General features: G+C 38.7%; 1 protein-coding gene across 2 annotated transcripts in view; it reads right to left on the bottom strand.

Annotated features, from left to right (window-relative positions):
* Nell1 (neural EGFL like 1) overlaps nt 1–27,826 on the bottom strand; it is a gene marked incomplete at its 5' end in the record, with an annotated part of 791,721 nt that overhangs the window by 288,052 nt on the left and 475,843 nt on the right. For both annotated transcript variants that reach the window (XM_005401727.2, XM_005401728.2), the window contains 1 exon segment: nt 2,872–2,994. In XM_005401727.2, the coding sequence (XP_005401784.1) occupies nt 2,872–2,994 (123 nt within the window).

Below are 27,826 nucleotides of genomic sequence, written 5' to 3'. Positions count from 1 at the left end.
TGCATCTCTCAAATGACCAATGATGTTGAACATTTTTCCATGTATTTATTTGCCATTTGTATTTCTTCATCTGAGAAATGGGTATTCATCTCAGATGCCCATTTTTGTCTTTGAATTTGGGGGGTCTGAGTTTTTTCAATTCATTATATATTCCAGATATAAGTCTTTTTCTGAGGGGCAGTTAGCTAAAATGTTTCCTCACTCTGTGGGTTGTACATAAAACATTTTTTTTGTAAAGAAGTTACTTTGCCAACTCGCACAGTCCACGTTTCAGTTATAGGTGGTAAGGTCACCCACGGAACAGTGCCCTGAAACTAAGGCACAATCTGGTGCTTCAGGGAGAAGGCTGAGGCACAACCAGTTCATGGAACCCAGCCCACCCCAGCTCCTCTTTCATCTCCTCGCTGTCATGTTTTCACATTGTACAGCTTTTATAATTAAAAACACAAGGATATATGTTCTCCATAATTATTTGCAATGCTAAACCAATTGTAGCATATAAAAACATAAAAGTTTCAACTCACCAGTAGTAAAAGCAGTTCTGAGCCAGTTTTCAAGCTCTTATGGCATTCCTTAGCTCTACCACATCGCCTCCCATCCAACATTCATAAAGCATAGAATTCTCCCTCTTACTGAGGTCAACGCGATTGGCCATGTTAAATAAATTATTTTCCTAATTCATAATTTCCAAGGGAAGATATGCTTCCCCTCTCAGTATGCAGACGCCAGGAATATTATTTGAACTCATATTTTTCACATCCAGACTTTCAAATTTCACAAAGGTGAAATGGCTGCTTATCACAAAAGCAAAAGAGGACGTAGCAAACACAAGACTCACTGAACAAAGGCAATTAATATTATTTTATGAAGCAACACAATTCTGATAATAAAGAGCATTAAAATCAAATCTCCAGATTGCTCCTTAATATACAGCACTGATATGCAGATACCAGCAGTGGGCTTGATAATCCATGAAACTATATTTGTGGTTTTGCTTTTTTGTTTTCCTTTAAAAATTTATTCAGCCTTCTTTTATTTTTTTTTTCAGCCTTTGTGAAATATGCTTAGCACTAGTTTACTTACTTCATGGACCTTTTCAAAACCACACACATATTTCATGTACAAATTCCCACTGGAAGATGGAAATAACATAGTTTTTTATGTGTGTGTTTTTTTTTTTTTTGCTCATGGATATAGAAGTGAGTACTTGGCACATTTCCAGTTTTTATATATTTACATAAGTACGTATAGAGATATAAAAAAATACCAGGTATAAAATAATCATACATAGTGCTTTTCATTTATTTTTCTTTTCCTCAAAAATATGTCTTGCAGACTTTCAGTGCACATATGAGTGTGTATCTCTTTGTACATCTACATGCTGAGGGTTTCAAACCACCACATCCTATTCCATGAGCAAATGCCCAAAATAAATACAATGTTCCACTACAAGTAGATATATTGGCTGTTTCTAGCTTTAAGTGAATGAAAACACTGATGCAAAAACATCACTGTATGTACATGTTTTCCTGCTTGCAATCTTTTACTTTTCCAAAATTCATTCCAAATGTAAAATTGATAGAATCAAGAAAATGCATATTTTGAGAGTAGATAGATTTTTGTCAGTTGCTGTTCCAAAGAAGTTTCACCAACTTATTGTCTCAATCATATGTGAGGCTGTTTACCATACACGGACCACCATAGATTAAAATCAAACTTTCACAGTTCTCTTCCAATCCAGTGTACACATATGGTAACTTAGTTATTGTAAGTTGTTATTACAGGACATCCATGAGTTTCTATTACAGGACCTCTCTTATAGGGGTACTGATAACATGCCACGTCCTTGGGCAAGTTACTTGACCTCTTGGGTCTGAATGCATCACCTCTAGAATGAGAATGAGAGCAACATCTCTATGATGGGTTGCCCCTTTTCTTTTTTCTAAATGCTGCTTCTTTTTTCAACAGACTGCCTTTTTGCTCCTTGATTGAGCCAGTTAACACAGAGTTAATGAGTATCGAAGTTATGCCAGGCTCTTTCTAGTTGCTAGGTGCAAACTATGGTGATAAGACTGGGATGTCACAGTCACCAGGTTATACTGTAGTGGAGAATAGGAAACACACATAAACACACCAATGCAAAATGTTTTTCCAGGTGCTTTCTGAAGAAAGCCATCAAGCAAGCTTCAGGCTGAGAAGTACTACGGGTGCTACTATAGATAGGGCGTTCAGAGAATGGTTCTGTGATGCAGGGGCCCTAGAGATGTGGAGTAGACTCACCTCCAGGCTGAGGGGACAGCAGTGCTGAAGGAATGATGAGGAAGCAGTGAGCTGAGGCAGAGCGATTGAGGGTGTGAACAAAGACAGGTGGCAGCTAAGAGGAGTCAGGGACAAGATTCTGAAGGCCTCAGAAGATGAAAGAAGGAGCTTTAATTTTATCCTAAGTGCAGAGGGAAGCCAGAGTACTGGTGTCTAGATTGCTAAACATTAAGGTAAAACTTTTAACTGCTTTGTTTCTTACTCAAACAGGTAACTGGACTGTGGATGGGAACAGTGCCCATGTGCCTGATAAGCAAAGCTCACAGGGAAGAAAATTCACCTCAGCCATTGCAGCTTCCCTTACACACTCAGGTTCCAAGATGCAAAGCTGAACAGAGGCATCGGCTTGTGCAACTGTGTGCCCAAGCCACACCCTCAACCCAAAAGCTAAGCTCGCACCACTGCTTTCTTTCTTTCCTGCCCAGTGTCCTTGCTGGCTGACTGATCAGGGACAGGACCACTGGCTGTGTTCACAAGAGCACCCGCGACAAGTACCCAAGAGCCTGGGCTGGCTGTGGCACGCAGAGCTCACCCCGACGGTGGCAGGCCTACCTCTGCAGATGGTCCCGTTGCCCACGTAGCCTGGTTTGCAGGTGCAGCTGTGTCCTTGGACGGTGTTGGTGCAGATGGCATTCTCGTCACAGCTGTGCTGCCCGCTGCCACATTCATCGTGCTCTGTTTTCAGGGAAGAGAAAAAAGAGAGTCACCTTTTCTTAAGTTGGAATGACTGCTGTTGGAAATTGTAGCTGTACCTTACCCATGAGATGACAGTGAGCAGCGTTCATGGGAACACCCTGCGTGCGTGGATGTCTTTGTATATGATGTGGTTGAAATCTCAGCAAACCCAAAGGTTGATTGGGTATCAAAGCTGCCAGAAAACTTATATGTGCCCTATATAGGCAGCTGAGACAGAACACCCAGCAACCACAATGAGAAGGAAACCTTAATTTGCTCATGGGTACAGTCCATGGTTCACTGGCTCCAACACAGAGATATCGTGGCAGAAGAGTGTGGAGGAGTGAGGCTGCTTAGTTCATGGTGATCAGGAAGCAGAGCAGAGGAAGAGAATCAGAAGGGAAGAAGACCAGAACCACAGAGCAGCCAAGCTCGTGACCTACACAGTTACCCCACATGATCTTCTAGGCCTCACTCCAGTGAAGTTGATGGATTGGGTTGAATAGTCACAACCGCACAGAGGGTAAGAGCTGCTGTAAGGCCATTGCTTCTGCCTTCTCAAAAGCCTTGTGCAAAGACTCCAAGGCAGCTGCTCTAAAGGCAGGAATTTTGCATTCCTTCTTCCAAGAATCACGTAATAGTTTCTGAAGACACTTCTTGTTGCCATGATGGAGGCTAGGACTGAAAACAAGAGTCGAGGGATGCTGCTCTGCAACTTACACTGCACAGCAGAACACAACAAAGAATTAACCAGTCCAAATGCCAGCAGTGCAACCCGTGGGGAAACTTTACTTCAAGGTTAAAAACATATGATGGATACCATGGCTCTTTTAGAACAAAGAAAGTAGAGCTAAGGAGGGAGACTGAGCTAATGGTGCCTAGCAAAGGAGCACTTACTTACCAAGAAGTATTTCCAAAAGCTAACAGTGGTCACAGGGAAGGCTGGTGAGCACAGGGTTGTGCTGAGGAAATGGATTTACTCTCAGGACTCTATTTAAGGGGCCCCAGCAGGTCAATTCTCCATGCAGCCCATTTTCACAGGGCTCAGAATTTAACCCCTGGATGTTGCCACTGTGAAATGATTTTACTGTGCATATTCAGAGAGCAGTGACATCCTTAGTCTACAAGATGTGGAGGGAAATGGATCTACACTACAAAAATGGGCTGCAACAGGCTAGAGACCAAGATCTCATAAGTAACTATCCTTTCCTCTCATAACTAGGAAGTTTATAAAGTTATACAGATGCTTACTCTGTAAATTACAAGAGGGGAAAGTTTATACCCTTTACTTCTGTTAACATCTGCTGCTTCAACTCCCTAACAATTTTAAGAAGAAAGACAAGTAAGGCTACTGAAACCACAAAAGGTTATAAATCAAGAGTGGAAATCCAAGCTAGAATCTTCAAAGAAATAACACTAATTGGAACAAAAATCAAAATTCAATGTAGTTGGTTCAGTGAATTGTTAAATCAATGTACCACTCAACTGAAATATTATCTGCCTTCATTAATTTTTGTTTTAAAGTTCCTAACAAGGACCTCATAATGAAAAAGGTTAAATCTTGCAAAATAGAGCTGTTTCAGTTACCCACAGGCAATTGAGAAGAAAACACACTCATGCATCCTGCTTGATTTGATACCACAGATTTACAAAGAAATTCTTCTTCAGACCTTAACCCCAACCCAAACTGTCAGTGGAAAACGTGCACAGGTTTGAAAGCAGAGAGAAGTTTTACGAGGATACACTTCTTGACCATGCTAAAGCCATATGCAGCATAATCCAAAAATAGAAACCTGTAGAAGTCAAAACGAGTTCACAAACCTATCATGCACCAAGTATATGCAGATCTAATAGCAGCTTGTGTTAGAGATGAAGAGAAAAAAAATTAAGGACATACACTGCAAAGTTTTCAGTCTCTTTGCTCACATACATTTCATAATTATTACGGTCTATGCTGGGATTAGAAAGATAGGAGCTGTACTCCTATGGACACCTTGTCATCAGATGTAACTGACAGACACAAAAGAGAGAAATGATAAGAGTTTTAAGTAGATGATTTCATATTTTATCATACAAACAGGACATTTTTAAAGTGAAAAGATGAACTGTTGATAATGACTTGGGATAACATAATTCAGAATGCCCGAGGCAAATCAACATGCGTGGTCACATGCGATCAGAGGAATAAAGATAATCTGAAATGAAATTCATTAGAGGGAAGTTGTTACTAGCAGAGTCTTCCTGCAGGTGGTGCTTCAACTGGACATACCAGAAAGGTCATGGCTATCTTAGCCAGAGTTACCCAAAAAGAGCACCCCAGGCCAGAGTATGTGGAGCAATTATGGTTTTATGTAACATTCCAAAAGTCAGCACTGCCCTTTGCTTCCTGGTCTTCTCTCCCATTATTATTGAAATAATCCCTATTCCATAGCCCCATTGCTGTCCTGAAAACGTATCATTTTATTGCTGCCTCTCTAGTTGCTTCACGTTGTTTCCCTAACCCAAAATACACTTGCTCCCAATAGACTTTTTATCTGGTTTCAAACATTTTAAACCTATACTCATTTTTTTTTGATACTGGGAATCAAACTCGGGGCCTTAAGCTTGCCAGACAGGCACTGTGCCACTGAGTTTATCCTAAATCTGTACTCTTGCCATGATGCTTTCGTCCTTGTTGGGTGGACTACAGAAATTTCACCCACCTTGGAAATTTATGAGATCAATCGCCTTACCTACTTGGAGGCAATCATATCAACAGTGTGATATTTGCACATTGTATCATGAATGCCTTAATTAATCAGGTACCTCTGAAGAGAACTTTCATATATTTCCTACAACTCTCATTTTCCTTATCATTTCATGAGATGGTATTGAACTTAGAGAGTGCCAGCACTAAACTATTTTACATACAAGATCAATGAAAAATACAGTGAAGTTATAATTATAAAAAACTTATTACAATAAAAGATATAGTACCAAGAATGATAGGATAAGTGTGTTAACAGTTGGCATGAATGAGTTTGTTAAAGGGGTGAATGGCAATGTGTCATTTATTGTAATAAACTTTTAACTTAAAATATTTATCATGATTTTTATCACACCACATTGATCAATGTTTACAGCAATTTTGACCAAATAAAAACATTCTGGTGGGTCCTCATCCACCTGATTGATCACATCTGGTATCATGCAACTTCTGGCTCTTTCCCAAAGTCAAAAGGACCACGAAAGACAAACAGTTTGAACTGAGGGAAGACATTAAGGCATCTGTGACAATACAATTAAAGTCACTAACTTAAGAGGACTTTCAGAACTGCTTCAGGAAGTGTCAAGGAGATGGGTAAGTATGTTTCAAGTGAGAGAGATTAAACAGCAATGTGTCTTTTAATGTAATATTTTTTAATTTATACATTTATCATATTCTTCAATCATACCTCCATCATTTAATTCTCCTGAAACCATATGAAATTCAAAGTACCTTTTATTTTAAATGTAAAAGATAGTATTTTTAATGTCACCTATAAGAACACTTCATCTATCCTTAGATTGTAAAGGGTTTTTCTACTACTTTTTTATACTTCCTGTGAAGTTTCACAGGTTGCCTTTAAACTCATAATTTATTTTGACCTAATTTTCATATAAAGTGTGAGATTTAGGTTGAAGTTTGTGTGTATGTGGTAAGGAGGGGGAAATGTTTGCTTTTGTTTACAGTCATGTCCAATTGCTTCAGTGCTATTTGCTTTAAAGGCTATTTTCCAACTGAATTGTTTTTATACCTTTGTCAAAACCAATTAGTTATATTTTTATTAGTCTGCTTCTAGTTCTTACACTTTTTCCTTTGATCTAGTGTTTATTTCTCTGCCAGTATCACACTGTCCTGATTAATATATTTGTATAGACAGTGTTACTAGCAGGTACAGTAATTCTCATGCTGTATTCTTCTTCTTGAAAGTTGTTACAGTTATTCTAGTTTCTCTGCCTTTCTATATAAATTTGACCCAAATATTCCCCAGCTAGACACCTTGAAAGTTAAAGACACCTTAGTACAATACTACATGCACTCCCGTCTCATTCTGTTTCTAGGTTGCACTAAGATAAGCTGCTTTCTACGACCATGCCCTTTACTCAAGCTGTTTCTGCGTTGGACCAACTGAACATGGACTGAACCCTCTGAAACCATCAGCCAAAATAAGCCTCTCTTTTAAATTGTAGGTGTCAAGTACAGTGTCTTGGTGGTGAGAAATGGACTAACCGAGTAAGTGCAATTGTCCTATGTCTAGAGATTTTTTTATTTCATGAAGAAAAAGTAAAACAGAATTTCATAACAAAATAATAAGAGCATAGCAATAGGTAATGTATTACATGTTGTTATCTTTTTAAAGAGAGAAAAGTCAGGGATTTTTTAGTGGGAAAATCTTTTGGAGGAAAAACTACTAATGCACCTTAGCTTTAAACAAAAACACTCACTGCACTTAAAAAGAAAACCAGTCATTCTCCTCCTTTCCTTCTTTCCTAAATGGCACAAACAACAACAGAAACAGAAAGATTGTGAATAGCACAAAGTTATAAGACAGCAGGTTCAAACCAAGTTAGTCACTATGGACCCATGGAAGAAGAAACAGGACCAGGCATTTGTCAGTCACTCTTGACAGCTCCTTGTCTCTCAATTCTATTTAATGAATCCATTACCAAGCTTGGCAGGTTTTTCTCTGTAAGGGTTCCAATATCTGCATTTCCAATCTAGTGACTCCCATCCATGGTGCCGCCATCTTTCACTTAGAGCTCAAATATTCCTTACCAGTGCACTTTCCCATCACCTGTTCCCCACCTTCAGCTGATTCTCTGTAACGCACATACGGCACTCTTTTAGGAATTCAAGTATATCTTAACATTCTTAGTTTTTAAATGTTTTCCATATTCTTACAATGAACACAAATATTTTAAACACAACTTTCAAGGTCCAGCATGGTCCCGCCCCCACCTAGCACCTCTGAATGGTTTTATCTCATCCCCATTCTCATCCACTCTGCTCCAACCTCACTGGTTTGTTTTCCTTCTTCATCACCATCAAAATAATTTTCATGAACTCCTCCCTCTCCAACATATACAGTCTTTTCTTATCCTTCAGATTTCAACTAAGCTTTTACCTCACCAGAGAGGAAAGACTGATTTCCTTGACTGAAGTCATTTCCCCTGTAATGTTTTCATATAATTCCCAGCACTTCTCCTTGCATAGGGTAAATCACAGTTACAATTCTACATTTATTAATGCTATTAGTGTATTATGAATGCCTTCCTTATCCACTGGACCACAAATCTCTTGGGAATATAACCTATGTCTCTCTTTCCCTTATGCCAGCTCCTTTGCAAAGGTTCTGAAATTGAAATCCCTAGCAGAGGTTCAAATACAAATAGGCATTTATAACAGGAAGGAAGAAAGGCAGGGAAGAAGAGAAGAAAGAGAAAAGAAAGGAGGGAAAAGAAAATGTAATTGTCTTTGGCACTGAGCACTGAAAGAAGGTCAAGGAGAATTAAGAGAAAAAGTAACTGAATCAGGTAGCTGAGGGCATTCCAGAAGAGAAGAGCTTAAAATAAAACCCAGCTAATGATGACATGTTGTATTTATTTGTCACAATGACTTTGAAGGAGGTGGAGAAAGAGATGACGTTTTTTTGATTTCTGTTTAACGCAGGTCTCTCACTAACTGGACTGGTAGAAAATATTTGTCAGCCATATACCTGATAAGCAATGTGAACCTTGACTATAAAAAGAATTTTTAAAACTCAATAATAAAGACTAATCCAATTGAGAAAAGGGGGCAAAACACGTAAGAGATTTCCTCAAAGAAGATACATCAGTAGATAATATATGCCTGGAAATATGCTTGATACCATTAACATTTAAGCAGATTTAAAAAAAAACAGTAGAACACCACTTCAAATACAGTAGAATGATTACAATTTAAAAGGGAGACAATAATAAGTTAGCAAAAATGTGGAGAAACTTGATCTCTTGTACATTGGTGGTGGGAGTATAAGATATTTCAATGACTTTGGAAATTAATTTGGCAGTTTCTCAAACTATTAAACATAGGACTTTCACACACTCCAGTAATTCTTTTCTAGCTATATACCCAAAAGATATGAAAACTTATGTTCATACAAATATTCACACACAAACGTTCATAGCAGCATTATTCATAATAGACAAAAGGTAAAAAAAAAAAAAAACAACCCCAATATGCACCAACTGATGAACACATAAGGAAATGTAGTATAGTCATACTGTAGAGTATTATTCATCAGTAAAAGAAAATGAAACACTGATAGATGCTGCAGTGTATATCATGGATGTATTTCAAAATCGCAACATCAATCCTTTATCTTACTCCTCATTTATGCTTTGCTACTCAAATGATAGAAATCAAACAGTATTTAAGCTTGTGTGTCTGATTTATTTCACTTAACATTATGCTTTCTAGGTGAATGTACTTTCCAGCAAATGTCTTGAATTTATCCTTCCTTATAGCAGAGCAATATCTATCCATTATGTATAGATACTACATTTTCTTTATCCATTTGTCTATTTCCACCACTTAGCTGTTGCAAATTGTGCTGCTCTAAGTACGGGTATATATCCAGTTATATGATATTACAGTAATTGTGCTGCTACAAGCTGTGTGGGTATACATAATGTAATACATCATTATAATACAATGTTCTTATTTCTTTTGGGAAGATACCTAGAAGGAGAATGTCTGGGTCAAATGAAATTTCTACTTTTGATTTTTTTTGTTGGGGGGTGGAATCCCTATCCTGATTTCCATAGTGGCTGTGCTAATTTATATTCCTACCAACAACATAGAAGAGTTTCTTTTTCACGGCAGCCTTGCCATCTTTGATTTCTTGATGAATGCTGTTCCTTCTGGTATAAGATGAAATCTTCATGTTCACTTGTATTTCTCTAATGGCCAGAGTGGTTGAACAGTTTTTCACGCTTATTGACCACTTGTACTTCTTTTTCTGGGAAGTATTTATTCATTTCACTTGCCCCCTTTCGGATTAGGTCTTTCATTTTGCATGGTCTAACTCTTTCGAGGTTTTTGCATATTCTGGATAATAGTTCTCTGTCTGAAGAATAGGGGCAAATTTTTCCCCATGCAATAGGTTGTCCGTGGAAATGTTGACTGTTTCCTTTGCTGTGAAGAAACTTTTATTACATTCCCATTTGTTGGCTATTGCTGTTATTTCTTGTACAGCTGGCATTCTGTTCAAAAAGTCCTTGCCTACCCCTGCAGGGCTTCAAGAGTTTGTTCTTCCTATTTTACGTTCCAGTGGATTGTGTTTCTGTTTTAAAGTTTACATTTTTGATTATTTCGATTTAAGTTTACTACATGGTGAGATATCAGTCCAGCTTCCATCTTCTGCCTACAAATAGCCAGTTTTCCCAGCACAGTTTGTAAAGAGACTATCTTTCCTCAAACATACGTTTTTGGCCCCTTTGATAAAGATCAAATAGCTAAGCATGTCCTGGGCTGCTTCTGCATCCTCTATTCTGCTCCACGAATCCACCTTTCTGAAGGAAACAGGAAGAACACTTTTTTTGTGTGAATGGAAAAGAGTTCATGAGACCAAGCATGAGGGGAAAGGCAGAGGATAAGGGGATGTAGAAAGATTTACAATGTGCCCTGTACATGTACCAAATACTCATAATGAATATAATCATTATATGTCACTAGCATGAACTAAAATCAGAAAAATAAGGATCTAGAGACAGAGGAGGTGTGGGGGGTGAGGAAGGGGAATAACCTAGTCCCTAAGATAATTGTAAACTTTCTCTACTGTAAATATGAACTAATGATTGTTTTCTAAAAAATCACTATGTTAATTGAAAGAAAACAGAAAATAACACATCTTATATGATCCAATTCACATAAAATCTCCAGAATAGGAAAATTTACAGAGACAGAAAGTAAATTAGTGTTTACTTCAGACAAAGCTTAGTGAAATGACTGCTAATGGACACCCAGGTTGGTCTTTAAGGTGATGGAAAAGTTATAAAATTAGATTATGAAAATAGTTTCACAAATCTTCACCAAAAAACTATTAAATTCCATAAATTACAAGGCAAACTTATGCCATGCAAATTATATGTAAAAATGTTAAAATTATGAAAATAAAGTTCTCATACAACTTAGCATATTTAGTTCTCTGTCCATGTTTTAATAAGGTCTGTAAGGTTTCATTAGAGGTCATGCTTGGATGAAATGTTCTCCCAAGGAAATAGATTAGGAATGTCAAGTTATTTTGTCAGAATCCTAGAGTTATGCCACACCTCCTTAATTGGAAAACAACGTTTACTTGATAGTAACATTGAGAAGAAGAAAAGTATAATGTATGAAATAAATGCATCAATTACAGAATGGTTCACAGATTCCTAAATGTGATATGTGAAAATCTGTTTTCTTCTGAAGGATATAGGCTATTTATTAAATCATATAGTTTGGGACTTCAAGCAGTCTTTTTCTAACTCAAAATAAATACAACTCTAAATTATCTATGTGCCAGAATGAACAACTAAATCTCATTCACTATTAGGCTCCATTTAACAGCTGGATCTCACTATGGTTTTGAGGTCTTAGACAAAAGCTTTTGAGGGGGCCTTTCCAAGACTCACACTATTAACATCCTATCCAAAATAATTTCTTAGAGGCTGGAGGCCTTGCTGATCTTGCCAAGACAAGGAGCTGGGTCTTTGAGTTGACCACAAATTTAATTCTCCTCCGTGGAACCGTCTCCATTCTTGAGTGATACTACTTTAGGAACCTACAAGTCTCATCTTCCCTCTTCGGAGTGTAGCTACTTCAGCTTACATCATTTCTACCTCCCAAAACATGAATCCCAGCTCTCTCTAGGAAAGATGGTCTTCTTAGAAATGAAGATTAACTTTTGCACTGAGGCAGATGCTTTGTGATCCCAGAACTTAAAGTTGCCCTTTATTCAAAGCCCTGAGGAGGGTGATAGTCAAAATGTATAAGGCAGTATGATTGCAGACAATCAAGTGGGAAGAATTCAGAAGGGAACTTGCTCCCATCCTTTGTAATTCCTCTAAAGCATTAAGAAACAAAACACAAACAAGCAATTCAATCTAGCACTTTTACTTAGATATAGAGTATGACATACTAAATATGGAAAATTATATACAATATGTAGTATCATTACATGTGATATGCGTGCACACATATAAAAGTCTAAAAATGTATCTTAAACAATTAGCTTTTACACTGAGAATTGGAGAGAGGAGAGGAGGTACTTCTACTACTTATTTTATTCATTGAAAACTCCTGAAATTTTTACAATGATCATATATATATATATATTTCATTACTATGCAATGGCGATTTTCCAGGATGTTTTTGTGAGGGATTAAGAAGAAAGGAAATGAATTTTGGATGGATACAAGATTTTATGGGAAGAGACAAAGCCTTCGAGGCTGGTAGACCTGTATGGAAACTCCACCCTGCCACCTGTGAGAGTTTAGCAAGCTCTCTGCTTTAGTTTCTGACTGTGTAAGATGCAGACCGTGATACCAGTGCTAAAGGGTAGAAAAATTGGCTTAATTTTGGTTTCATAGGATCCGAAGAGACTCTAAGTAAATGTTCAAAAAATAGTTATATAATGAATGTTCATGGGAATAAACTTTGCAAAGTATTTGGTAATGTTATTGGCACATAGTGGGACCTCTGAAAACAGGAGAGGCCATTGTTCACCTTCAGTGTTGGACTTGTTGTCCACGAAGATTTACCCAGGGATTCCTGGAAAATTTTACTAGGAGACTCACTTGCCTCTGTGTCTCTGGGGATCCTCGACCTCAGGTCATAGTGTAAGGGAGAAGATTCAGGTTTACATTCAGCTTTGTCACTCCCCAGCTTTGTGATCTTAGCAAGTATACTCAATGTCTCTGAGCCTCTGCATTGTCAACCAAGAATGTGAGCTATAAGATCCATCACACAGAGATATTACAAAGACTGCAGAGACAGCATGCAAAAGGTGTCTAGCACCATCCCAGACAAGTAATATAAATTCAGTAAATACTGGTTTTGTTCCACAGGGATAATTTAGAAATGCATCATTAACCTACAATGTTAATGAATAGCCAAAGTGTGTACTCCAATGCTTTGTTATTTCTTTTTAAACACGTAATCTAATAGACATACAACTAGCATAAAAGAAAGAAACAAATGTTCATTCAACATTGGTTTCATGCAGTGGTCACATAAGCATCCCCATAGTGACACTTTTTCTCAACCTTTTTATCTCTCTATTGTGAAAAGTGAGGCTTCCTTGGTTCTGAAACTACCTAGTGAAACTCTGAAGAAAATGTCTAAAAAATGAAACATGGCATGAAAAATAATACTGCACTGATCTTTTTCTTTATCACAGAAGTTTGCCCTGTCCTTCAGGAATTCTCACTATGAATGTATTGCTCTTTTTCTTCTTGAAACAAAGGTAATGATTCCAAAAAAAACAGAAAGAATTTGAGAGAAAGACTGGCAAAGAGAACATTCTGTTTTCCTCCTCTTGGTCATCTGTGATTGTACCTCCTTGTCCAGGTGCTATGGAGCTTAGCTGATTTATGGAAAAAAGATAAATTTAAAAAGGAAATACAGATATTTGAAAATATGCTGTTCCTATCTCTATGATTTTCAACATATTCCTTCATTCTTGCTGAAATTTTCTGCATGCAAATTTTAATAGAATGAATACTGTTAGTTTTACTTACAAAGTGTCCCACAAATGTCTCACTTGCAGAGGTGGGGCACAGTCAAGGGGTGGTCACTGGAGTGTGACTTGGAAGGGAGTATTGGAAGGGACAACCCCACCTCCTCTTTTCTGTCTGTGCTTCCTGGATGTCATGGGGTGGAGGGCTTCCCTCCACCATGCCCTTCCCCATGCCATTTCTGTCTTGGAGCCAGTCAGCCATGGACTGACGCCCCTAAACTATGATCCAAAATAAACATCTCCTCTTCTAAATAGTTGCTGTGTTATTGTATCCCAGAGGTGGGAAAGCTGTCTAATACAGAAAATTGGTACCGGGAGTAGGACCACTGCTGTGGCTCATGTGGATCAAGAGCCTTTGGGACTGACTTGCAGAAGGAGTTAGGAAAGATTTGGAGATGTTGGATAGTTAAGCCCTAGAATTCTAAAAGCTGAGATCAATGAGAAATTCTGACTGTAGCTCAGAAGACCAGAATGCTCATAGACATGCAGACAATAAAGATCAGGTTCAGGAGCTGTCAGTTGAGACAAGACTTCATTGACTATGAGGCTAAAGGTCATATGTATTATACTCTGGCAGAAGTCACGTCTATATTTTCCTCATGTCCTGAGTCTTTGCAGCAGACCTACACTAACCATGGTGGACTAATTAATCTGGTGGAAAAAATTTCAAAGCAGCCTGACGTTCAGACTGTGGCCTGAATATGGCTGAGTCCTTTTCACCAGATCTACAATAATAATCAGGAGGAAATGGCAGAGCTCAATGATTTGAAAAGGCTGTTTTCCCAAACAAGAAATGCCTGCAAAGTTAGGGTAAAGGAGAACAGTGACTGCTGTAAATATGAGCATTACAGAAAAGCCAAGTACTTTGTTTGGGCAGGAACAAGAAGAAAGTTGCCTTGAGGGCATCTCAGAAATCTGTAAGACCTCACTGATCACAGACTCAAGGTTACAAAACTGTGAAAGTTTCATTTGAGCAGAGTCCCTGGAACATCTGCTTATTCAGGACTTCCTGGGGTGAGTATTATTGAGTTAAATCATCAAGGCACTCAGGGGTTCCTGCAGCCATGGTCTAAGTTGGCCGAGGTAATTTTCAAGCTGCCAGCCAACCTTTGTGTCCTCTGCTTGGGTTGACTTTTCAGGCATGAGGCATGCAAGAGCTAGGGGGTCACAGACACTTCCACCCAGATTTTAGAAGAACGTCTGGAATGCCATAAAATTATGCTACAGTGTCATACTTCCTTTCAGAAGCCCATAAACTTTACTACTTGAAGGTGTGAGGCTGATGTCAAAGAAAGTGGATACCACAAGAGGGTGGAGATGCCAACAACATGGAAAATCTTCTGAGAATGGCCACAAGCAATGAGTAGAGCCAGCCTGAGAGAGAGGCCATGTGGGCTTCCACCAATAAAGCCATAGTGGCAGGTCTACCTAAACTATTTGGAGCTCACATCTTGCCATAAATTGTCATGGGTGTTAAACATACAGCTACAGCATTTAATGTTTTCCCCTCTGGGTTTTGATTTTTCTTTGGTCTAATTTCTATCTATTCTCCCACTTGTCCCTTTCAGAATGGGAATGTTTGCCCTATGCCATTGTATATTGGAAACATAAATAAAATTTATGTATACTTTTTTGCACTATAATGTGCTGAAATGACAGTGAGGTGTCAAATCCCAATGTCTTTCAATATTCCATGAAAAGAGAACACAGAAGACAGTAGGGAAAGAGACTGGATACACATGTTATAAAGAGATAATGTGACTGGATTTGGAGGAAGAATGGTTCTTTTAGAGATACTGAGCTTGACCCAGAGCTCCAACATGAATTAGCTGTAAGATACCAATAAGGCTCTTACTTATTACATTAAAGAAACACAAGGCTGAATTACAGGGAAATGCAGCCTCTGAAAGTGTGTTATTCCTACTGCTGTGCTTTTCAACTTCATTTCTGTTGAACTTACCTTCCATTAGCAGCTGTAATTGATTGACTAATATTCTTGTACCTAAAATGTCTAGTTCTTCCTTTGCTGAGTATTTTGAACATCAAGAAAAATATAATTTGAGAAATTTGCACAGAGGCTGCTGTAGAGTAAATGCTTAATAATTGCTATTTTTTTTCTTTCTTTAACTTGCTGTGCTCAAACTACAAAAACTAGAAAGCTAGAAAAAATATGTCTAGTGAAGCAACAAAGGAAATACCATGGAAACATAAAAGGATTGAGTGTTAAGACTGAAAGAACCTTAAAAGAATTCCTCTCCACCACCTTAACCCTCTGACAAGATTTCCTAGGAATATGTATTGAAAAGACAGTCACTAGAGGTTGTGTATGTATTTCAGTGGTAGAGTGCTTGCCTAGAATGTGGGAGACCCTGGGCTCAATCAATCAGGTAAGTAAATACATAGACATAGACATAGACATAGACATAGACATAAACATAGACATAGACATAGACACAAATTTTTTAAGAAATGCCCTGGATGATAGGAGGACACTAGGTTGCCTCAGCTTTGGAACCTTCTGAATAGGACTCCTTTTTGGTTGACTACCGCCCATAAGTTCTTGCCCTATTTTTCTTTGTTGGTGGCAGAGTTAATTTATGGAACTGGCTTGGGCCTGGTAGATATAAGGTAAGTATGCTAGAAGGTATCTGTGATTGATTCTTTCAATGAATAAAGGGGAAGAGGAAGAGAAAGAAATATATCAGTGTAACTTCTGAGCCCTCTCTCTTCCTTCAAGTTGACTATTTTTCCCTCAAGACAAGATATGTAAAAGAACAGATAAAACCTTGACTAAAACCAATCTTTCAGGGCTATGGAGTATAGTGGCAAAGACAGATATTGGCCCTGCTTCTACAGATCCCACAACTGAGAGATGAAAATAGCTATTCAAGTCCATGGTAGTTGCTGTTAGGACAAGGGGTAAGCAGGGTGCCTGCCTGCTTAATGCACAGGAAGGAAACATAATCTAGACAAGAATTTGAGGAGACCTTCCGGAGGAAGTGGCATTTAAAGAAAGGATTGAATAGGAGTTAGCCAAGCAAACTGGCATAAGATTTAAACTTGGAAGATAAACACTGAGGCATTACAGCAAAGTGACAGATACATGAAAATTACCCCAGTGAAAAACTGGGGCACAAGTGGAAGGCATTTTTACGGCAGAGCAAATAACCCCCCGCTTATACACATAATGTGTGCACAGTGAGCAGATGCTGCTTCCCTACAAAAAAGTAAGCTGCCTGATGGAAGCCTGATGCACCTGCCTCTCTACAAGTGATTGAACTCCTGGTGTTCACCAATAGTAACAAATATCATTTTCTTCTCCAGGTGTGTGGTAGATTTTCCAAAACTGGTCACAACAGCATCTCCCAACCTACATGCTGTTTTGTAATGTAACCTTGCCCTCCTCTATTAGAAGGTCCAATCTAATAACATTCCCTTTGAATCTGTAATGCTTTTAGAAATATGTAACCAAAGAAAAAAGCAAGAAAAACGGTTTGCTCCAAGGCTAGTGAGAAGGAGTCTGGCAGCTCTTGCAATGCTTATTCTCTAGATGCTTCCTCCCAAGACACCACATCTTAGAACCAGTTGCCATGCTGTGAAAAGCTAAAGCTACACCACTGACAGGGTCATAAACACATTCCAGCAGATATTTACAGCTGTGCACAGCCTTCAAGAAAAATCAGACAGCAATGGACATTTGAGCAATGAAGCCTTCAGTTGACCCATCTTCCCAGACTTTGGAGCTTCCTCTACCCTTGAAATCTTCTCAACTGAGGCCCAGATGCCAAGGAGATGCAAGCCATCACCACCGGGCTCTGTCTGGATTATTAACCCACAGAGTTTCTGAGCATAGTAAAATGGTGTCTGTTGTACACCACATTAAGGTGGCTATTACAAACCAACAGATAAACACGACAGTATCCCCGGCTCTAAGCCCAAGGCTTGGTGTGAAACAGGAGCTCCGTGAAGTTTCGTGGAATTGGGCTGGAATAAAAAATCAAAGCACTTGGAAGGACTCTCATTGGTTCATCCTAAACTAACCCCTGTCTTCAAAGTGTGGCACATTATAGATGATACACTACTTGCCAGCTGCCTCACACTCCCCTTCCTCCGTACAGCCTTCAGATACCACCTAACGCAGATGCTCCCTAGAATAAACCCAAAAAGAAGGGACAATTTTAGAGCAATCAAAATCTGTTTACAAGAACATCAGTTCAGTGACAGCCTTACAAGCATCAATGCATATGCTGAAGGCAGTGTGGAATCCTGCTACTAAGTTCTCCATCCATTTCCTCCAGCTGATGCTGAGTAACAAAGTTACCAAAGTTCTCTTCAGAGAGGTTACAGGAGCACAAAAGCATCTGAGGCAAGGTTTTACTTTCCCCCAGAAATTAGCTCTGAAAATACTCAACCCTGGGTATTTAAAATACCAGCTCTGGTATTTAATGGCCCTGGGAACTCACCCTGTTATGTGTTACCTCTCTTTGAAAAAAAAAAAAAATACTGGCACAGGATTAAATGAGACAACGAGTGAATGAAGTTATTCAACTATTCATCATTTTCTCCCTAAGTACTTATATTTTTCTAAGCTCGGATAACAAATGGTAAACAAATGAGATAAGTCCACTGCTATAATGGAATTTCCATTCTAGCAGGAAAAACACACAATAAATAAACATGTAAAGTGATGAATAATTTAATGTAGTAATTATTAATTGGAAGAGAAATAAGACAGAGCCGGTGATGGAGAGTGATAAGGGTGCTGCATTAGAAGTGTCAGGGAAAGCTTCTCTTAGGAAACTTCAAGACCTACATGAAAGGAAGAAATAAACTATATATTCATCCTGCAGAACAGAACTCTGAGCAAAGAGAAAGTAAAAAGGCTTGAAGCGGGAAAAAGAAGACCAAGAAGGTCTGGGTAGCAGAAGCAGAGTAAGGACACAGGGATATGGGATCAAGTGGATACTTTTAACCCATCCGGATTGTATCTCAAGTGAGTGGGATGCCACTCGTGGGCTCCCTACCGCCATGTACATAAGCTGCTGCACACTGTCGGGATATTGTAACACACTCTCATCACAGGGCCAGGCGGTCACATTATTAGGGATTGGTGTCATGGCTGAAGAGTAGAAACACATCCTGCACCAGCACCAGAATTCAAGCTCTACTCAGAGCCTGCAGTAAAGTCAGAGAGGGTGCGATGCAGGTAACAAGTGGGGTGGTTGAGTCCTATGCACACAGGTGGAAACCAGATACAGTGTCAGGGTTTCTCTTCTCACAGAGAATGCATGACTCTACTCTTACCAAGACTCCAAGGTGGGAGGTAGTTTACTTTGTACAGGAAAACGTCATTTGCTTGTGACTGAGTCACCGAATAAATGTGAACTTACTGAGGTATGACCAGGGGTTGCTCTTGTCTCTGGCCAAAGATCTAGAGACACTCTGTCTAGTAGCCAATAACATGTGGCTATGAAGCCCTTTACATGTGGCCAGCACAGCTTAAGATTTCTATAAACATAAAATACACACTGCATTTCACAGTCATGGTTCCAAAAAGAAGAATGTAAAATATCTCATTAATAATTTTTTACTAGCTACATTTGAAAAAAATATTTTGGCTGTATTGCATTCAGTAAAATGTAATATAAATTTTTATTGCACTACTTTTTCTTTTTAATTTTCTTAGTGAGACTACTAAATACTTTAAATTATTATGGCACTATATTATATATCTATTTTACTGAGTAGGTGCTAAGTAAAATGTAAACAGGAAGAAAACAAAAGAAACATACCTCTAAGATGCTTTTCAGTGCTGGAGATCAGACCCAGAGTTTTGAGCATGCTAGGCAAGTGCTCTACAACTGAGCTATATCTCCAGATACTTTTTTTTCATTCTTAAGTATGGTTGTAAACAGAGTTTATCCAGAGAATCGAGTCTGATTATCGAGTGGTGGTTGAACCCTGTATTAGGAAGGATTCAGGACCAATCCTAGCTCAGCAGACAAAGGCTGGGATTAATTCGTAATATTTGCCATGGACACTAGAGAAGAATGTGGCTCATATTAAACCATCTGTTGTGAACGGGCACTGCCTCTTTATAGTAGAATTTATTTCCCAGGATGTTACTAGCATGGACTGCTGAGCTCTGTCTATTCCCTAAAGGCAGATGCCTGATCTTACAGTTAAGCTTGTGCCAGTCATAAGACTTCTCAATATGATGGTCTCTTCCGTGGACTACACCACAAGCCTATTTTCTCACCTTGGAGGGTTTGTCTAGGTCAGACTTTCTCAAGCCTGGCAGGTACTGGAATCATCTGGAGGGCTTACCGAAAGACAAATTTCAGGGCTTTACTACTACAGAGTTTCTGGTTCATTTGGTCTTGCATAGGGCCTGAGGATTTGGATTTACACTCAGTTCCCATGCAATGTTATTATTCTTAGTCCAAAAACCACACTATGAGATTCCCTAGCCTGAACCTGCCCCTTGATCTACTCAGCCACATATTAAATCTCTGTGGGGATTCTTCAAACAAACTAATGCTCAACTCCTGAGGAGACCAGATCACATGAATCATAATCTCATTGGTTGTGTCTGGACATAGACATTTTTAAAACCTCCTTCGAACTGAAGGAAAATATCTAGCCCCTGTATGTAAACCTCCCTTCTAGCTAGCTGTTGCAAAATATAATTAAGAAAAAGAGAATGCACTCCCAGTTACAAAGTTTCCACCTTAACATCTGGAACACAATGATATTTTTCTGAACCTTTGAAGATACTTCCCCTCATTTTAAATGCTTCTTGATTGTCTGATGTCTAAGGGAAATATACTGGCTGGCTCCAAAACATAAACAAATTTTCAAATACTTATGCACTTGATCTTTCAAGATACCTGCTTTCAAGATACCTACTCCAATCAGGAAGTCAAGTCTTCATTGATTCATTGTGGACAGGTACAATTTCTGGACGAAGGTCAATCCTGGGAGTTGATGGGAATCTGAACACCAGAGGGTGGGTGGATTCCCTAAAAGCGTTTTCTAGTACTGACATTATGGATACTCATGAGTCTGTCCTTTAAAGATATTGAACAGTAATTAAAGGTCAGCATGTGTTTAGTCCTTGTCACGTGCCTCACAGCTGCTGAAGGGCAGGAAGCTTTGGGCAGGACCTGACATGGTAATCCACATCCGGCTCAACAGGAATGAAAGCATCCGGCTCAAAGGGAATGAAAGCAAAGTTGATGGAATGGAAATGGTCTACATCTGTGAGGCTCCCAGAGGAAGAAACCGAGGGCAGCCAGCGTCTAATTCTATAAAATCTACAAGGCTAGGAACTTCAAGTAGAAATATCATGATTTATTCAATAAAAGTAGGACAAATCCTAGGAATCTAAAATCTGTTACTGATTTATTTGCACTGCCCAAAGTAAAAACCAGAAGACAGTCTCTGAAACCTTCCCTATATCCCTGTCACTCAAACAAAGAAAGGAAATCATCGAACACATGAAATGAGGTCACTTTTTACATGTGAAATTTTCTAATGCTGGTTACTTTGCAGAAACTCAACTCGAAACTTCCCAGGCACTCCTCCTAGTTACAGTTTCCACCTTAACATCTGGAACACAATGATATTTTTTTGAACCTCTGGAGATACTTCCCCTCATTTTAAATGCTTCTTGATTGTCTGATGTCTAAGGGAAATATACTGGCTGGCTCTGAAATGTAAACAAATTTTCAAATGCTTATGCACTTGATCTTTCAAGATACCTGCAACAAGACACCTTATTTTATGCTACTCCCATTGTAACTTCTGCATTTAGATACAGCCTTTACATAGATTTCAGCAATTACCCAACTTCTACTCACTTGCTATCTATTTTTATTTTCTATTTCTGATTGGTTTGAGTTTATCAAAGAGAACAAACATTTCAAATGTATAGTTTCCTATTCTGTTCCAACCTCTTGGAGAGGAATCCTCTCCTTGGGCAAGCTAAATCAATAATTTGCAACATTGAAAATTGTCCCATTTCAGGCTAAGGATGTAACTTAGTGATAGATGACTTGCCTAGCAAAGAAAGCCAAAAATGCCCGATTTAGCTACCCAATCTAACCTTTTGGATTTTGACATATTACTTGTCATACATTTCATGTTTAAAAGAAAGAAAAATGACATGAAATAAACAAGGTGTGCATTAGAGTTACATTTGTTTAACCATTGGAGTGTTCTAAGTCGTTATTACTTCTCAGTGATAAATGATTTAAAAGCATTGATTGAAATCTTACAGAAACCTCAATTATTAAAGGCACACAATGCCCACCTCACTCTTCCCTTGACATAGGAAAATGGATGAGTGCATTTTGTGATAAGTTTGCCCCAACAGGGAATTAAAACATTTTAAATGCTTGATCTGATATAACCGCTAGTGATAAGACTATCACAAAAGTGTGGCCACACCCCCTTCTTAGGCATTCTCTTGTTTAACTTTCTGCCACATTCTGCTATAGCATTTAAATAGCACTCTACTTATAAAATTGACCAGGAAAATTAATTTGAAAAATCTGTCACTACAAAGGATAGCCCTTCACTATGTTCATGAGTTAACAGAAATAAAAACACAAAAATAATATGTCTGTCACAGTGCACATTACCATGTGCTTTGGAAGTGGAAATAGTTATAAGCAGTCATAGTAGACTAATTTTCACTATTCTTTTCACACACACACGATGTGCTACCGACACACATACACCAACTGACCTCAATTCAATACAAGAATACTTTAAAAGCAAGACAAATAAGTCTTAACTTTATTTGTCTAAATTTACATATTCAAAAGTGTGTTCAATTAAAATTCATCATAAATACTTGCAAAATGTTTAATCATTAGCATACAGTATGATTAGAATTGGCCATCCCACTTTATTGAAGATTAATAAACCTTTTAATACACTAAAATTGTGTGTTAGGGAAAGTATGATAAATATATCCTGATCAAATATGTGATACTTTCATTTCATTCTCAGTTGAATTAAATAAATACCATTGTGTTGACATGCAGACATTATAACCAAAGGTTGCAATTAAAAGATAAAACACATCACTGGGATTTGGAAGAAAGAACTATAATTATTACTATATAGATGGGAAATGGAAATACTATAAACATAGACTGTCTTAAAAGAATCTTATTACTCAGCACCCATCTTTGAAACTAATACTACCTTTTGTCCCTACACTATTTTCTGTAATCAAAAGACAGTTCAAATGTTATGTTTTGTTTTCTTTTCATGCCTTTTTGGTATATGATCTCATGAGTCCATTTGAAATATCTAAGCTAAATTATAACAAGAAATGACATTTGATTAGTACTTTAGTTAAAAGGTAAAACAACTTCATTTGCTTCTCAGATCATTTTGTAGTACATGTTTTGTTTTACATCAATTCTATAAGAAATCCAGGAAGCTATTTGCCATAGTTTACATGTAGAAGGTCCCTCAAAGGCACCAGTGGTAAAGGCTTGGCTTCAGCTCAGTGCTATTAGCAAGATATGTATTAAGAGATTCTCAAGTTTTCAAACCAAAACTCAGTGAGACCTACAGCTTTTCACTGCTGATGCCATCCAAGGTAGGGCCCATTCCTGCATCTTGGAACCAAAACAAGTCCCATGACTATGAGCAGACCCCAGAACCTGCTTTGGTGTCTGACGTTTCTTTTGTGCTACTGGTTGTGTGTGCAACACTATTTCTTACCTTATATTCTTTCTTAAAGCTAAAGACGTGTTCCTGGATGAAACTGTTGTGCCTTCTGAACTTACGAAAGATCACACAAGCAAATTACTATTGGCCAACTGACTAAGTAGACATTTGTAGCATTACACATAATAATTACATGTGTACATGACCTAACATTTGTTGAGATTTGTGAGAGGTAGTTACATATCTTCTGGTCATTATTTTCAGTGCAATACACTGCCAAAGAGAATGCACAAATGTGTGTCAGATGAGCAAAGATAGTAAACATAAGATTCTGAAGCTAACAAGTAATTTTAAAGCAAACAAAGCTAGGCATAAACCACAGGGAACACGGTGTTGCAAACTTTAGAAGCATTCTGACAACATCAAAGCCTCTTAAAAGATGCACACAGCAGATGGAGACTTACACCAGTACATTAATTCCAGCATTATTTGTAATTATAAAAACTAGTCAATAGGAAAAAAGGATAAGTGAACTGTGCACTGTTCCTTCAATGAATACCCATATAATAATTAAAATGAATAAACTAGAGCTACATATGTGAGCATGGATAAATCTCAAAAATACAGCGACAAAAGCAAGTGGCAGGTGAATACATACAGCATGGCATTGCTTTTATAAAAACAGAAACATCTCAAAAAACCAACATATTGTTTACAGATATGTGGATGTGCTATAATAGATAAGATCTGCATGAAATAATTAGCATCAAGCCAGAAAGTGATTATTTCAAAGGAAAGATAAAATGAACGAGATCTAAGGAGGCTATGGAGGGATTTCAATGTTATGAAAATCAAGTTTGGTAAGATTCCATGGGCTATACAAGATTTATTACATTATACTCTAAAGTTCTCTGTGTTTATATTAGTTTGAAAATTATTTAAATTATTATTACAAGAAATATGCCTGTGGTGCCACAAAAAGTCTATCTTGGTGTCATGGTTTGTGTCTGAATGTCCCCCCAAAGCCTCACGCAGTCATAGAATTTGTGATTGATCCATGGTCCAATGTTGGAACTATGGATGTGAGCGCTACACCCTCGCTGGGCAGGTAGTTTGCATACAATGTAAGGGAGGGAAAGAGGCTGCTTGCCACCCCTCCTCCCTTTTACTCTTGTTGCTTTTGCTATCTTCCACCACCATGAATGGTTGCCCTCTGCCATGAGCCACCCTGCCTTGGAGCTAGCTCAGTATGGACTGAAACCTCCACAAACTGTGAGGTAAGTAAACCTTTCTTTCCTTAATTTTGGATGTCAGGCATTTTGTCTCAGCAATGAGAGAAATGTAACCAAGACACATGGAAATGATTTTAGAAATTTTCCAACTCAGGTGGCTGAGGCTACAAAGCCAGAAGCCCCACAGCAGGTAAGTGGAAACTGTCTCTTTTCTCTGCTCTGAATATCTCTTCTCTGTCCACTGAGCCTTACTGTACATTGTGCTTTTACTTCTGGTTCTTTTCAGTTCAATGAAATTTCCTTTTAAAACTGCAATTAGACAGAAAATCCCAGTTCAGTAGTTCCTTCTCTTCTGGATAACAGCCTTTGTAGCCTTTCAGGATTATGTATTTCAAGACTGTCAGAAAAAGTAAAGTTAAGAGACAAAAAGTTTTTACATGTCTGAGCTAGAAGGAAAGTGCCAACACAGAAATTTGCTATGGGAGCCAGGTATATCTGTGGAGTTGTGAATAAAGGGCAGGGGTGCAATTATTCTTAATGGAGATGACAGCTACCTGTCTCAGTCCTCAAATGTCAGCCAACATTTCAACCAGGATCACGAACAGTGTCTGAGCCCCGGGCACAAAGAAGGAGAAATGGTGTTCATCTCTTTCCCTAAAATGACACTGATGGGAGGAGAAGACAGAAGCAAAACACACAGCCAGTCAGTCTTTGATTTCCTCTGTAATTACATGTTTTCCCCAGTATTCCTCACCTAAGAGCAGGCATCCCCTTTCCTTAGATTCCAGGACACTGACTAGTTCTTGAAGGAAAGGGAAGGGAGCTCACACGTACTGGGCACTTCTGTCAGGTGTTCCCCTGGAGTCTCCTTAGTGCAATCTCACAGCCACCTTCTGAGGCAGGTGTTGTCATCCTATTATACAGACACGAAACTGCTATTCCAAAGGTCAGGCAAGAGATCCAAGTTAAAACTTCCACTAAAGTGCAAGACATCCACCTAAAATCCCTCTTGGTTTTTAACCACATGATGCTTCCAAAAGTCCAAGGTCTTTGGCACTTCAGGGCTTCAGGGTTTTTTTTATCTGAAAATTGGACGGATCAGAGAAGCCTATCTGTACATTCTATGATTCTCTGAATAAAATGGCCCATACCATAGGGATAATGCTGTAGGATAACACAGACGCTATGGACAGAAGAGATCAAACAAGACAAGAATCAGCACGATTAACCAGAGGTGCTATGGGAAGTTTATAATAAATTGACAAAAATGTGAAAGGGAAGCATTCATTGCTTAGCAGGCCAGCCAATCTACTCTTCTAGGCCATCACAGATGAATTTGTCTTCTTAAGTGTTACTCAAGGGGCTGGGGATTTAGCTCAGCGGCACAGCGCTTGCCTGGCAAGCATGAGGTCATGAGTTCAATTCCCGGTACTGGGAAAAAAAAAAGATGAAAAAAAGAAGTGTTACTCAAGTTTTATGCCTCCTTAGCTCAGAAACATCCCAATCAACTCTAATCTCCTTCGCAGTTTACTGCCATCTCTCATCCTTTTCTTTCAGCCACTCTCACAACCATGAGGAAAACAGTTCTATTCTCCTGACTTCTGGCTTCCAGCTATCTTCTCTCTTCTCCATCCATGTTCTCACACCTTTTCTCCTTGAAGCCATTCACTTTTCTCCCTTAACAACCAGCTCCAGGCTCCTCCTCTAAACTCCTCCCTCCACTAACCCCAGCAAGGTCCAGCGATTTCAAGTCTTCCAGATTTCTCTCATGTCTTTGGTACAAAAGGTAAAAACAATGGGATTTTTACACTCTACATCCACCATGTGCCAGATATCCTGCCAAAACCTTAGTAAGTATAAGCACATGAGTCACACTTAATCCTGTCAAGTGACACATTATTCATTCCTGTTTCACTGATGACAAGCTGAGATTCAGCAATATTCATGCAAGAGCAAAGGCCACACATTTGGAAAAGCAAGTCAAACTACACTGAAATCCAAAATCAAAGAGTTCCACCTCCAGAGAACAGATTAGGGATGTGTACCTTTGTTTATCCCCCACTTCCCCTACACGGAGCCAAATAACTCCACCGTGTATACCCTCTGCTTCTAAAACCAGGGAAGCTTGCATTGCTGGATGCCCAGGTGATATAACCATCCAACTTATTTTTGCAGTAAACATCACTAATGTTGACTAAGGATGTGGTGCACTAAGGTAAACACATTATTCTTTCCTTGAATCCAGCCACATTGTGTCAGCACACAAAGGTGTGCAGCTCTGCTTGCCATAGCTCAATAAAGGCTCAACAAGACTTGGAGATGGTCCAGGGGTGAGCAATTAAAATACCCTCCAAGATGAAATGGTCTGTCTTAGAAGAACAAACTAAAATCAATCTATATCCTTTAAGTTCTTACCAAGACAAGGACTAAGGACTGTTGGATTCACGGTCTAAGGACTGTTGGATTCACAGTAGATTGGCAGGCCTGTTATTCAGGGACATTGTGGGCATACATGTGCTCAGTATGGCTGACATTTGCTAATTTTGGGCCATTCAGTGTCCAGTTCCTCTTCCTATTGGTATCTGGAACTCTTATGGGAAAGCGAATATCATTCACTAGCATACGTATTGCAGTAGAAGGGTGAATCCAGAACCCTCTTCCTACCACAGGATCTCAGGGAAAGGGGCTCTCCTTTCAAGATAATCATGGACTTAATCCAAACTACCACAAAGCCCTTCCTTCAACTTTGAATCTTGAAGATCAGTGTCCAGAAGTACTTGATGGTTAGGGTTATCCATCCAACCATCCCTGGTATGAGATAATTCTTTCCTATGTCTTGGCCAATAGAATCTTCTTTGGTTCCAGGTTCTCTACACAACTTTCTCCATCTTTCCTATTAGTTCTACAAACTCCCCTTAGCTTTCTCATAAATTTCATTTTGTATAATGTAGAATGAGTTGCAGATACCTCCTTAAGAAACAGACTTATTCATCAAAGCCTAGATATGGTAGCTCCTCTTACCAGCACTGTGATAAACAAGACACAGGTTAAAAGCCAGAGAGGGACAAAATGATGCTTGCCAGACAGAGCACCAAAAGCTTTATGCCTACTCTCACATTTAAGTCTCAA

The sequence above is a fragment of the Chinchilla lanigera genome, unplaced genomic scaffold, assembly GCF_000276665.1.
Source record: "Chinchilla lanigera isolate Chin_1 unplaced genomic scaffold, ChiLan1.0 scaffold00075, whole genome shotgun sequence".
Lineage (NCBI taxonomy): Eukaryota > Metazoa > Chordata > Mammalia > Rodentia > Chinchillidae > Chinchilla > Chinchilla lanigera.
Note: the sequence above shows the minus strand (reverse complement) of the source record. Positions and strands in the feature narration are given on the sequence as shown.